The 13,064-nt window shown below is 43.4% G+C and overlaps 1 protein-coding gene across 1 annotated transcript; it reads right to left on the bottom strand.

Annotated features, from left to right (window-relative positions):
- Window positions 1–3,210: 3,210 nt before the first annotated feature.
- Window positions 3,211–3,696, bottom strand: LOC147898018 (BURP domain protein RD22-like). The gene has a single exon (XM_087380167.1). It carries the CDS (start codon window positions 3,694–3,696, stop codon window positions 3,211–3,213), a length of 486 nt encoding a protein of 161 aa, XP_087236293.1.
- Between the last annotated feature and the right edge of the window lie 9,368 nt (window positions 3,697–13,064).

Raw genomic sequence — 13,064 nt, forward strand, 5'->3', positions numbered from 1 at the left:
ATGTTGATGATATCATTCTATTTGCCAATCACTCTTTGACTATGTCTCGTGTAAGCAATAGCTTCACTCTTGTTTTGTATGGTTGATTTAGGTGAGTTAGGATATTTCTTAGGATGGAAAAAACTCATGATCATCCTAATGGTCATATTTATTCATCTCAAAGCAATTCGTGATCTTTTGTCCAAATACATTATGCTTGACTATAATTCTGTTGCTATGCCTATGGATCCACTCATTTGTATTCCTCTTCCAATACATCACTGAGCCCTTCATCCCCACCTCCCTATAGAAGTCTTGTTGGTAGTCTTCTTTACACCACGGTGTGTTGTCATCCAGACATTGCTTTTGTTGTCATTACCCTTTTGTAGTTTAATTCGTCTCCCAATTCCATCCACTTACAACTTCTTAAACGTATAGTATGGTACCTTCATGGTACACAAGGATAAGGGCTTCTCTTTCAATGCCAAGGTCTGTATTTGCCTTTCATGCCTATTCAAATGCGAATTGGGGAGCTGATAAAAGCACTGAAAGATCTATGACTGGTTGTTATTTTTTGATCAATGGCACTGATGTCAGCTGCCTTAGCACATCGCAGAAAGTTGTGGCACTATCATCTACTGAGACTGAATATATTTATGCTTCTATAGCATCAAGAGAAGTCATGTGGATTTAAAGATTATTGGCTGATATTTAAGGACCACTATCTGCTCCAACCATCTTGTGGTGTGATAATCAGAGCACCATTGCTTTGACCAAGAACCCTGTCCTCCATTCTCGTACTAAGAACTTCGCTCTCCATTTCTACTACATTTGAGATATCGTAAAAAATGATCATTCTAAACATTAAATACCTCTCCACTACTAATATGCCAGCTGACATTGTTACCAAGCCTCTTCCTCGACCACATTTTCAAATGCTACCTTGGGCTTCATCCGTCCTCCACTCAAGGCATCACGTAAACAAATCACCTCTGCCTGGATCATGCTTGAGGGGGGGATGATGGAACTCCATGCACGTAGCTCTTCATGCATGTAGCGTTGTATGCACCTAGTGTGTAGGATTTCATTACAAGCATGACCCCTATCACATGGATAGAGGGTGTGCATTGACGATCAGGCACAAGGTGGCCGCCTAAATCAAAGGCAATGGTCAAGGTTGACAGCTCTATAATGATCATGCATCTGTGCCCGTGCATGATCATCCTCAACCAGCTCACAGAATGATTGATTCTTAATTGCTAATCAATTCACCTTGCATACTTGGATTGGCTTTTGAAATTTGCCTTAACCCATGGCTCTGAGACCTTCCATGTCCTCCTTTCAGTCCATTAACCTTCCATCTCCTCCTTTCTCCCAAAGTTGAACTCCCATATTCCCCCCTGCATTGACTTTGTGTCTCCTCCTTTCCCTTAAAGCTGCCTCTTGTCTTTCCACGTCCTTCCCACTCAAAGCCTGCCTCTTTTCTTTCCACCTCCTCCTCTCTCCAAGCCTCCATCCAAGAGTCCTGTCTCTGTTAATAGCTTAAAGAAAACAAACCTCGCTTTCTCTCGGACCTTCTCGGCTCTCATAATAATCCTCACTTTTCTCTTCTCACCAACCCACTGATTTCGTTTCGCTGCAATGCTTTGTGTATCTTCCATTCTTGCTCTATGCACTTGCAATTCAGCATCTGGTCTGTGATGTATGGATAATCCACCGTTAGTTGACGCCCTGCACTAGCCTCCAAGGTTGAATTCCAGCCACTGTGCGTCAAGAACCTCCCACCGAAGGATCGTTAGAACGTGCAGCTGAGGTGCCCACTTGATGATAAGTCCACGTTTGAAACCGTCACGGAGGATCCAAGAGCTACCGTTACAACAGAAGTACAAGAAAGACACCGCTCTTTTCGTGGCCGAATGCAAACTCAGCAATCAAGGACCGTGATGCTGTTTTCGTGGCAACGCCCGGAGTGCAGAGCACGAATACGTCGGAGAGGACGTTCATGAGAAGCTCCATGGCTCGCAACCCTGCATAGAACACGTTACAATACAAATTACACAGATGACTTTAAGAAAATCAGAGACTACGGCCGGATAACCGCTTGCAGTGTCATCGAACGTCAAACCCGCACCAGCACATAAACTCAGTACGTTGGTTGAAGAATACACAAAGAAGCTTCCTCCAGCCGACTGAAGCACAGTATGTCAGCGTACCGAGTTGGATTCACCCCAAAGCACTCAAAATCCGCTTATCCATGTTATGTTCGATGGTTTTGCCGATCGGAACGGCCACGGCGAACAGACTTTCCAAATGTTTAACGAAGAATGCACGGTCGGAGCAAAACATATTTGCTGAGACTAGGGCCGCGAGGGCAAGTGACTACGCTGATCCGGATGAAGGGCCAAGGAATCGTAATCGGGTGAAGAACGTGGAAGGAGGTGAGGGAGAGCGGACGGCATGGAAGATGAGAATGCGACGAGGAAGATGGCGAAGAGACAAAATGGCCGCCGGCCGCAGCACCTGCATGAGCATCAGAGAAGAGGCCTTCTAGAGGAATGGGCCAATCGTATAATACTGACCATGGAGTGGGCGGCTTCATAGGGCGTGACACAAATCTTTTGTGTGAGTGCACATATTGACTCATATTGATAGTGACATAAATATCTTCTTAAATCATTACATATTCATGTAGAGAGCTTTCTTCAAGCTCGAATTAACCCAAACATGGGGCATCATCACCATCCATCATGAGCTCAACTAGTCCATGACCATGTGTGTTTCAAAGCTCGCACAACCAGGAGCATTTTCATTCTTGATGGACGATAGGTGGTAGTTTGAATTGGACAGCTTTTCTATCTCGTAGACACGTTTGATCGAGGTGCTACAAGAAGCCATTCAAGGATCGATAAAAACAATCAAGATCGTTGGCGACCACAAAGGTTATCTGATACCATGTGGTAATGAAAGAGAGATGCAGAAGAAAACGAATATGTGTGTATATAAGAATGAAGAAGGAGTTTGAGCCAGACAAGATGAGATAAAAAACAAGCGTGTACTATATATTATTGCATTGAAACCAAGTTCATGTAGAATGTCCACCAAGAAGTCCTCATTATGCTGTTATAGGAATCCTACATGAGCATGCAACAAGTGTGGCTTATTGTATCTTAGTACTTAATCTTACATCAACTATGTTGGTATTACAATGCCATGATTAACCGTTGATATGTATCAAACAGAGGGAACTCCCACAAGACTACCATTTAGGATCCAATGACACACAGGAGTCTGTCCTGGCGTCACACCCAATGCCTTCAGCACAACGTGATCCTCTCGCCAAGCACTTGTATCCATATCGCAAGTAGCTATGGCATGTACCACATCCGTGTGCTTCCCATCTGAGGGCACAAGCATCACCTCCACATCATATACTTTAGTTGGAAATAGGTAGCGGCACAAATGCAACTCAAATGGGAACATCAGCTTATGGCAAATTACGTTTGCATCACTTTCGTTGTTGAGATCCTTGATGGAGAGTATTCTCGCCATGGAATGCGGTGCAAGGTCTGAGGTGAGAAGCGTGAAGGAGGGAGTGCGAAGCTTGAGGGTAACGAACTGTAGCATGGATTCGAGGGAGGGTGGGCAGAAGGTTTCAGAAAAAGGACTGGAGGAATGAAGAGCACAGAGCTCAAGGGAGGAGTGCATGGCTTCAGCCATAGTCGAGTTGGCAGAGATGTCAAGGTCTATGAGTAGGTGGGAGAGATGGGATGAAGACAGGGGGAGAAGTAGCTGGGCAAGGGGGTCAGGGAGGAAGAAACGTGAGGGGATAGGATTTCGAAGGTCTGGGAGGGATATGGTGGATCCTGTAGAGAGTTGATGAGAGAGGAAGAAAAGCTCAACATCCTTAGGTGCAAATTTGTCCAAACAACAAAGAAAGCAACAACATTCACAATCCAGGAACTGTCCCCAACAAATACATTTTGTCGGGAGCTCTGATTGACAGAGAAGTTTAGCTTCGCTACAAAAGTTTTTAGAGGAATGTCCGAGAGAGCTTGAATTGGCTAATTGATTGACCCACTTCTGTGTCTGTAGGCTATCCAATGGCGACTCCAAGACTACAAGCCAAGGCGGAAGTTGCTCCTTGTATTCATCCTTGAGCGAGCAAACGCTTTCCTGCATGAATGTAAGCAAGCTCTTGTATGAATAAGCAAAAAAATACACACACACGCATGCAAAAAATTCGAGCACAATGATATTGGTCAAGTAGCCACAATGCCATAGCATTAATCAACAATAGGATTGATAACTAGTAACAACACTACTTTTTGCTGTATAACTTCTCTATAATTACCAACAACAAGCACCCGCCAAGACACAACGCAAGAAAGAGATTCCATGAATTTTCCATAACGCCCCGGCTACCCTCCTCCTATGCCTTTCTTTGTGCGTAGCTTAGGACAAGGCAACAGAGGGCTCAGGGGGTAGAGCAAAAGAGATTGATGGATGGCTACAACACAAGACAAAAACTAGGAAGATGAAGGCAATGAGGACAACGCAAGGGTATTCAATGCCAAAAGTAGGAGATGAGAGATGAATGAATATCACAACCTCTTTATAGCATGGATGGGGCAGTGGAGGTGGCAACTTCGAGGACTGAAATAAAAGTAATAATGGAATTGCATATGACAAAATAGTATAAGAGCCAAGTTTTCAATTGATAGATAATTTCTAGGTGAGCATCCCAAAGAGATCAACCTTAAAGATTTCACATTGCATAGTGGAGTTTGTAGCTTGCTTTTGCATAGTGAAGACCAAAATGGGACACGTTGGAACCTAGGAGAACCTTCTCTTGGAGAGTGTATTTAAAACTATGGACCCAAAGAAGGACGCTCTATTCCACAAAACATTTTTAGGAAAGAGCTTCTAGCATTAGTAGACCTCTTAGCCATGTAGACACAAATCATTACTTAAGTGTTTGATTTCTCTAGGCTACATAAAAGACTCTTCTTCGCTTGGTATGCCACTAGCCTTGGCTTAGAATAGAGAGCAAGAGTGCTAGATTTTAATATCAGCCAAGGGTAGCTCATAGAGGCAGGGGTGTTTGTTTCCCTCTAGTTGACCCAAGATCAATTATGATCCATCTCGTTTCTAAGATACTAATATCTGATAGCAATTAGAGAACTTTGGGTCATTGTTTTCTTGGGTGTACCGATATTTGGTGAGGTTCAAGGAACTTTTTGTAAATGAGTATCTTGCATGACCCCTAACTTATGCATTGCTCAATGGAATTTGGCAAACTTTGTCTTCAAGTTGTAGTACAGATTCCAAACTTGAATATGAGATAAAAAAATTATGGAATAAGGATTCGAAATGAGATTGTTAAAGCATTACAAGTGCTATGTTGCATGTGAAGCATGCATCCTGAAGAGACTATAGGATATAGCAATTTATTCAAAAACATCAAACTTTTGACCTGTACATACATGCAACCAAATAATAATTCAAAAATACAGTACGTGAGCTTCTCCTCAACCCAAGAACATACCTAAATGAGAACATTAGGCATGGGTTAATGGGACTCCAATGTTGTGCTAAAGTGATGCACACCCATTTGAGGGCACGCTCCATAACTTTTTTTTGATTTGTTGAAAAACTAGCAGGACTACTGCATGGTGATCTTAAAACTTTAATGGTTGTTAATATTGGTATCTAAATTCACCCTAAAGTGGAAGAAGTTGAAAATGTGCAATTTGGTGCATGTGCAAAGATCTTTTAATAATCCAACACTTTATAATTCTGAATTGTTTCTTTCTCCATGCACTTGCTTGCTATATGGCTCATAAGCATCCCAAAGGTCATTGCATTTCATAATACATGGCGCCAAACCTGATAGCATGCCCTTTGGCCTATTTATGTTTTGAAGCATTTTAGTTAGACCACATTGCACTTGTTTGGAATATCCAATTCTACTAAAGTGTATCGCCAGAGGGGGAAAACCTAGCAGCTAAAAATTTTTCTACTCCTACAAATTTCAAGTTTTCACACTGTGCTTGCAATATTAAGTACTTGCAACCTGTCCACACTATGCAACCCGCACGCACCTCGATGTGACCTTGCGCAGACTTTGGTTTAGCATTGTCTTCAATTGGGTAAGTTGTCTTCTATTCTTTGCTTGCCTCACAAGCTAGTTTCTCTGGGTCTATTCTAGAGTGATCGTGACCACGGTGTCAATGGCAGCATGCAACTTGCCATGGCTTACAAGAGAAGCAGACAGAGGCTACAAGACATGAAAAATGAAAATCTTGGTCAAGGCACAAGGAACAGATTGTGGGTCGAGAAAAGCAATGGCACGATATCGAAACAGCAAAACGAAAGACACTTTTGCAACTATTACGAAGGGAGAAACAATGAGAAGAAAGAAGTCTTTTATGTTGTAGATGAATACATTCAATCATTGCCATCGGAGTGAAGAACACGAGCTGTGGTGTCACAATTGGTGGGAGCATTCGAGGCAACAACATCAAGCCATTCAGGTGAATACCAATCTCGAGTCTTCACAAGCTTTAGCCTGCACCCTAAAGTTCATAGAGTAACAACCCTACCAACACCTCAAGAGATGCACACCCACGAGGTGATGCTCTGTAACCTGAGAAATGGCCTACAGAAAGTGAAAGGGGTGCATAGCTTAGATCAACTAGTTGCAAAGAGGGTGACATTAGCTATATTGGTGTCCCTTAAAACAAAGGAGAAATGGCTTGGACGCACAATGTCGAAGATGTTATCAATTAGAAGGACCAACGTGGCTCCAACGATTGAATGTAGAGCAAAAGCAATGCACGATCATCCCGATCCGAGAAGTCTATGGGCGTCAACAGAACACAAGAAAAGGAGAGAGAGCCTAAGTGCAAAAGTCATTTTCTAGAGTGACGACGTTTTGGCATAAAAATACAAGAGTTTCTCCAAATAAAAAGGATATCTGTAAAAAGCAAATGGGATGCAAGGTATTTGAGGAGCACATCATCCACATGCTTGATACAACGCAGGTCAGTGGTGCTTAAACTTGCCTAGTGGTTGTTTATGATTGAGCTTTGGGACTTCCACTCTAGTTTGGAAATCTCTCACGATGATGGACTACTTTTTAAAACTTTCTAAAGCCACTGTAAGCTTGTGCACAGTCCTATCATAATCTTATTGCAAGGTCTTGTAGCTTACTCTTTGAACTTCTACCAGTGTTTCTAGATAACAAACCCCACGTTGGCTTCTACAACTTGCTCCACTGTGGTTGCTTTCTGTGGTTGCTTTCTGCATCCTTCTTGGTTTTCCATGAAATGGACTCTTTGCTACAAAACTAGACCTGGTTTTTGGTTTGCTTGCTTATGGAAAAAATAACATTGCGGAATAAATGGGTTTACAAGATGAAGGAAGAAGATGGAGGAAAAAAGAAGTACAAGGAAAGGCTTGTTAGAAAGGATTTGCACAGAAAACACACATTTCATTAATTTTGGACTCGAATGTCTATATTTGGACTCATCCTAAAAATCATTCCCAAATGGAAAGTTTACTTTTTAAAATGATCCCTTCCAAATCAAAAGGTTATTTTATGGCACTATCCTTTCCACATAAAAAGTTTATTTACTCACATAATCCTTTTGCATTAAAACTGGAAAAATAGGAAATATAACTTGCATCTTACTGTAGGATATATTTTTATTTTAAAGTTTTTTCTTTGATTAACAATTTAAATTAATAAATATAATTTAAACACATGAAAACATTATATGTATGTATGTATGTATGTATGGCCCATGCATGACATTAATTTACCATAAGAGTCCTCTAAAATCTTCAAGATATCATAATGGTATTGATAAACACCTTTGATAAATGGCATCATAGGATGCTGCACATACACGCATGGCAAGGACATGCCTTTGGTTCATCAAGGAAGACCATTGGTACATATGATGGGATGGGTGCGTTGCACCTGCCCACGTGGCATATCAATGGAAGGCCATTGGTACATATGGCAGGATAGGTGTGTTGCATTGCCCAAGTCGCATGAACATGCTCATGGTGATTTTAGTTCATTTGTGTTGGTGTGGGATTCATACTGCAGCTATTGACAATGGAGAGGGAAGGAGAAAGAGAGAGAAAGGGAGGGGGAAAGGAAGGGGAAAGGGAAGGGGAGGGGGAAGGGAAGGGAAGGGAAGGGAAGGAAGGGGGAAGGGGAGGGGAGGAGAGAGAGAGAGAGAGAGAGAGAGAGAGAGAGAGAGAGAGAGAGAGAGGGAACGGAAGGGGGAAGAGAAGAAAGAGGGAAAAGAAGGGGAGGGGAAGGGGAAGTGAAGGAAGGGGGAAGAGAAGGGGAGGGGAGGGTGAGGAAGGGGGAAGGGGAGAGGAGGGGGAGGGGAGGAAGGGGAGGGGAGGGGAGGGGAGGGGTGAGAAAGGGAGGGGAAGGGGGATGGGGAGGAGAGGGTAAGGGGAGGGTAAGGAAGGAAGAGGGGAGGGGGGGGGAAGGGGGAGAGGGAGGGAGAGGGGGGGTTGGGGTTGGGGGGGGGGGGTCTGAGGGAAGGGGGGGAACATCCGCGGCGACCGTGCAAGAGAGAGAGAGAGGGAGAGAGGGAGAGAAGGGGGGAGGGGAGGGGAGAGAGAGAGAGAGGGAGGGGCAGCCACGAACACACACTCCCCCATTACCCTTTCTATTATACCTTCTCACATGGCTGTGCAAACAAGGCCATGGCCATTCAATTTAGTGTTTTGGAAGGGAAGGGGGAGCAAAAATAGGAAAAAGAAGAGAGAAGAAGAGGGAGAGGGAGAGGGGAGAGGGAGAAGAGAGAAGAAGATAGAGATAGAGGGGAGAGGAAGAAGAGGAAAGAGAGAGAGAGAGGGGAGATGAAGAAGAAGGAAGAGAGAGGGAGAGGGGAGAAAACAAAGGGAGGGGAGGGGAGAAAGCAAAGGGAAGGAAAGGGGAGGGATGGAGGCCAGGAAGAAGAATAGCCTCCTTTGGGTTATGGGGTCAATATATAAGCCACCAAACCCTACAAATTTCAAATTTTCCTCTCTTTTCTCTCTCCCTCTCCCTCTCCCTCCCTAGAATTTAGACTTCCCCCTCTCCCTCTCCGTCCTCTCCATTTATTTCCCTTCCCTAGAATTCAAACTTCCCGCTCCCCTCCCCTCCCTCCCCTCCCCCCTCTCCCCTCCCCCTCCCCCTCCCTGTCCCCCTCTTCCCCCCTCCCTCTCCCCCCCCTCTCCCTCTCCCTCTCCCTCTCCCTCTCCCTCTCCTCCTCCCCTCCCCTCCCCTCCCCTAGATTTCCTTTCCTTCTCTTCCTCCCCTCCCCTTTTTTCCCTACCTTCCTGCAACCGTGGCCATCTTTTTTTATTTAGTTCTTTCAACAAAACAATAACTAAATCCATTCATGGACTTGGATTATAGTAACTCTTTTCTTTCAATGGTCACTATACTTTGCATACACATCAATACCACCTATCTTAAGGTGTGTCCAAAGTATCATTATCATCAGATATGGTTTCATAGTCAAATTTGCATTAGAACATGTTTTTCACAAAGTCTTATGCACAATGGTCAAAAAACACACTCTAAGTTATGTTATTTAAATGTGCACATATGTGATGGCCATGATAATTTTCACACACACCAATCTCATTTACCTTGAGGCATGTGCAAAGTATTGTTTCCATTGGAGATGGTTGGTTTCAAACAAAAAGACTTCAAGATGATCCTGCACTCCAACTGAGCAAGCTCGGACAAGTTCACTGGGAAGATGTACACACGTACCTGGGCAAAATGAAATGCCTAATTGCAAAGTGTGACCCACATCCCAACGATAAGTACTTAACATCTTGGCTCATTGCAAGACTAAGGAAGAAGATCCGGAAGGACATGAAAAAAATTAGCAGTAGCTATGAAACATTTAGTGCTACTCATGCAGCATCAATTGACATAGAGGATGGAATGACAAATTCTGACACCAGTAGTGATGATGGAAGAGCAAGTGTGCGAGACAAGCGCTCTAAAAAGGGCAAAGTTAGCAAGAGTCAATGTTGGGATAGGATCAATAAAGCCCATTGTGCCTAGACCATTGGATGAAACCTCTTCAACAATGATATCAGGCAAATCAGCCCTCCCACAAAAACATGCCTTAGCTGGAGACACACAAAGAAATACCAACAATTGGATCCAAGCATTGGCAACCATTGACTGCCATATACTAGATCCAATCTTCTCACAAATTGATGCTAAGGTCATGCAAGTAAAACCTCCACTCATACATGAAGAGCCAATAGATCTAGAAGTGCCATTTCTTTATGGTTGACCTTGAATGGAATAGTGATCATGAAGAAGCTATCAATTACAATAATGACTTGGATTTTCCTTGGGACCTCGAAATAGAGGCTGAAAATGCTCAATTAGAAGACCATGTCTTTGACAATGCTTTAGTCATTCTCCATGCCCTAAGTGGCAAACTTCCCAAAGTCAAAACTCCAAAAGCTGAACAATAGCAAAAGATCTCACAAGAATATGGAAGGTGGACATCGCCACCACAAAGCAAGGCCGAACACTTCAATGAGAGTAAATGAGTCCAAACCAAGATCGTAGAGTTGTATCTTACCAAGCCAACTTTCTCAAAATCTGAGCCACCTCCCCTTGAATGGTCCACCGATGGATTCGAAGGATATGCATAATAGATGAACCATTACTTGGGAATACTTTGTGAGTGAAAAAGTTACCCCAACGTTCCCAACATAAAAACTTTTGGAAGTTTAAGCCACATGTGCAGATGAAGCTTGATAATGAGACTCTAGAAAAAGAAATTCTACAAGATCCTCAAAATTTGATTACTTATACTATTCCACCCAATGATGATAGCCCATGTATGGCTAGTTCAACACCATCAGAGGCTGATCTTCGTGAAGTACCAGAGGGCTTCAAGAACTACACTAGTGGTAGTGTTCCCATAGCAATGCCAAGACCAGTACAAGGATATGAAGTGCAAGAAACTAATAACATTGGAGAGACTCCAATCCATGAGGGACTAGCCAAAACTAGAACAATAAACCTCGCCTTTGAAGGGGAGGAAGAGAAATTGGTATTCATTGGGAAACAGCTCACACAAGAAGTTGAAACAAAGCCAAAAGAACTCCTAATGGAATATCAAGACTGCCTAGCATAGTCATACAAGGAAACGAAGGTAATTACCTCGGAAATGAAGGTAATTACCCCAGAAGAGATCACTACCCCTACCCCTAATAGAAATAGTGTTGGAAAAGGTGGCTAGATCAGAGATATACAGCTTCTTGGAAGGGTTTAGTGGCTATTGGGGTGCCTAGACAAATTCTACATAGGGAACTGGGCTCTACTTTGAGGAAGCTCCACCGGCATTCTAGCAAGTACCACGATGTCAGACCACTCTCAGCCCCATCTCAAATTCCCCCAAAAGGGGGTCCATATATCATATGATCTCCTACAAGAGGTGGAGGTAAGACATGTGATAGCGGAGCTTTGGAGACAACATGAACGACGACCCCTAGAGGGGTGGGCAGTATGGGGGGCTGAGAGGATTCAGTCATGAGCTTATATGCTAGGGTCTTAGATGAAGAGCCATCCTTTATGAGTGGGAGAGAGCACTTAGCTTCTATTGAGTGACTCAGAGAGCAGGACTTTGGGCTCCAGTGGCTTAGGGACTTGCGGTGCCAACTCCCTTTCGTAAGAAAACCTATCAAAATCTTGAGTATGGGGTAGAAATTATTCAAATTAACATGGTTGTGTTCTACACTAAAAGAGCTTCAAATATGTCTTTACATCTTGAAATTTGGGTAACACATGAAAAAGTTACATTAATTTGAAAGGAGATGCATTTTCATATTTTAGTGTATTTTCTGTTTTAACCCCCCGCATCCAAAAGACCCCCCCTTGGGCCTCATATATTATGAAAAATATGTACAAATCTTAAAATCTTGCATATTTTTCAAGGTATATACCTTATATTTTGTGGGGGGGGGACATGAATTTTCTTATTTTTCCCTTGCATATTTGAAATTTTTTAAGGAAATCCATGCATATTATATATGGACCTTGTCCCCCCATACCCTGGATTTTGGACAAGGGTAGTAACAAATTACATATTGAGTTGGCGCCCCAAGCTTAGGGATTGCCTAGAGCATGCACGATTGGAGCTACAGGATTTAGAGGTGTGCAGAGCAAAGTTCTCCTATCACTCTTCTTGGGCTTAATGGGTCCAATAAGGCGACATGATGACCAAACAGTTCTTCAAGATCATAGGACCATGGTTTGTAGGGATCCAGCTCCAGTGACTCAAGGACTCCAAGGGATATATACACACTAACCCTTGGCAGATCCTAAAGATGACCACAATCCTCTCCCGTTAGCTCTTTCAGTCAAAGGAGGCTTCGCCCACCACTCTTATGGCCAAAGAGGCGATATGGGAGTAGGTCCCCTCAGTTGTTACGCAGAGTCTTAGTAGATGTTTGGAGGCGCCCTTTACTGATAAGTAGATTAGGGAGGCTTTACAAGCACTCCTAGTCCAGAAATGCCTAGAAGAGGACGGCCTAACTCCGAGCTTTTTTTGGTGCTTCCGGAAATATATTTCCACTCCACTCAAGTTAGCCTTCCAGGGGATCTTCGACTTTGGATCCCTCCCACATTTGTTAGTAGAGGATGGATATCTCTGATTCCAAAGGGGGAGATATCAGACATCCACTAGGCAGTGGAGGCCGATCACCCTTCTTGACAAGGCTTAAAAGATCTTGAGCATGCGTCTGAGACCCCACTTACTAGACATCATTCATGAGATGCAGAACGACTTTATCCTGGATAACCTCTTCACTTTCGAGGAGGTAGTGGATTGGTCCAGGGAGGAGTCGTAGCCTCTAATCATCTTCTATATTTTGAGAAGGCATATGACAAAGTGAAGTGGTCCTTTTTGGAGGGTACCGTGCATAGACTTGGCTTCTCAGAGAGATATATCAGAGGGGTTTCGGCCCCCTATCTATTCCTTTTTGTAGTAGAGGCCTTCGGTTATTTTTCATGCTCTCAGGCACTTGGCCTT

The sequence above is a fragment of the Dipteris shenzhenensis genome, chromosome 10 (genome assembly GCF_047967505.1).
Source record: "Dipteris shenzhenensis isolate YYH24624 ecotype China chromosome 10, Dip_SZ_1.0, whole genome shotgun sequence".
Taxonomy (NCBI): domain Eukaryota; kingdom Viridiplantae; phylum Streptophyta; class Polypodiopsida; order Gleicheniales; family Dipteridaceae; genus Dipteris; species Dipteris shenzhenensis.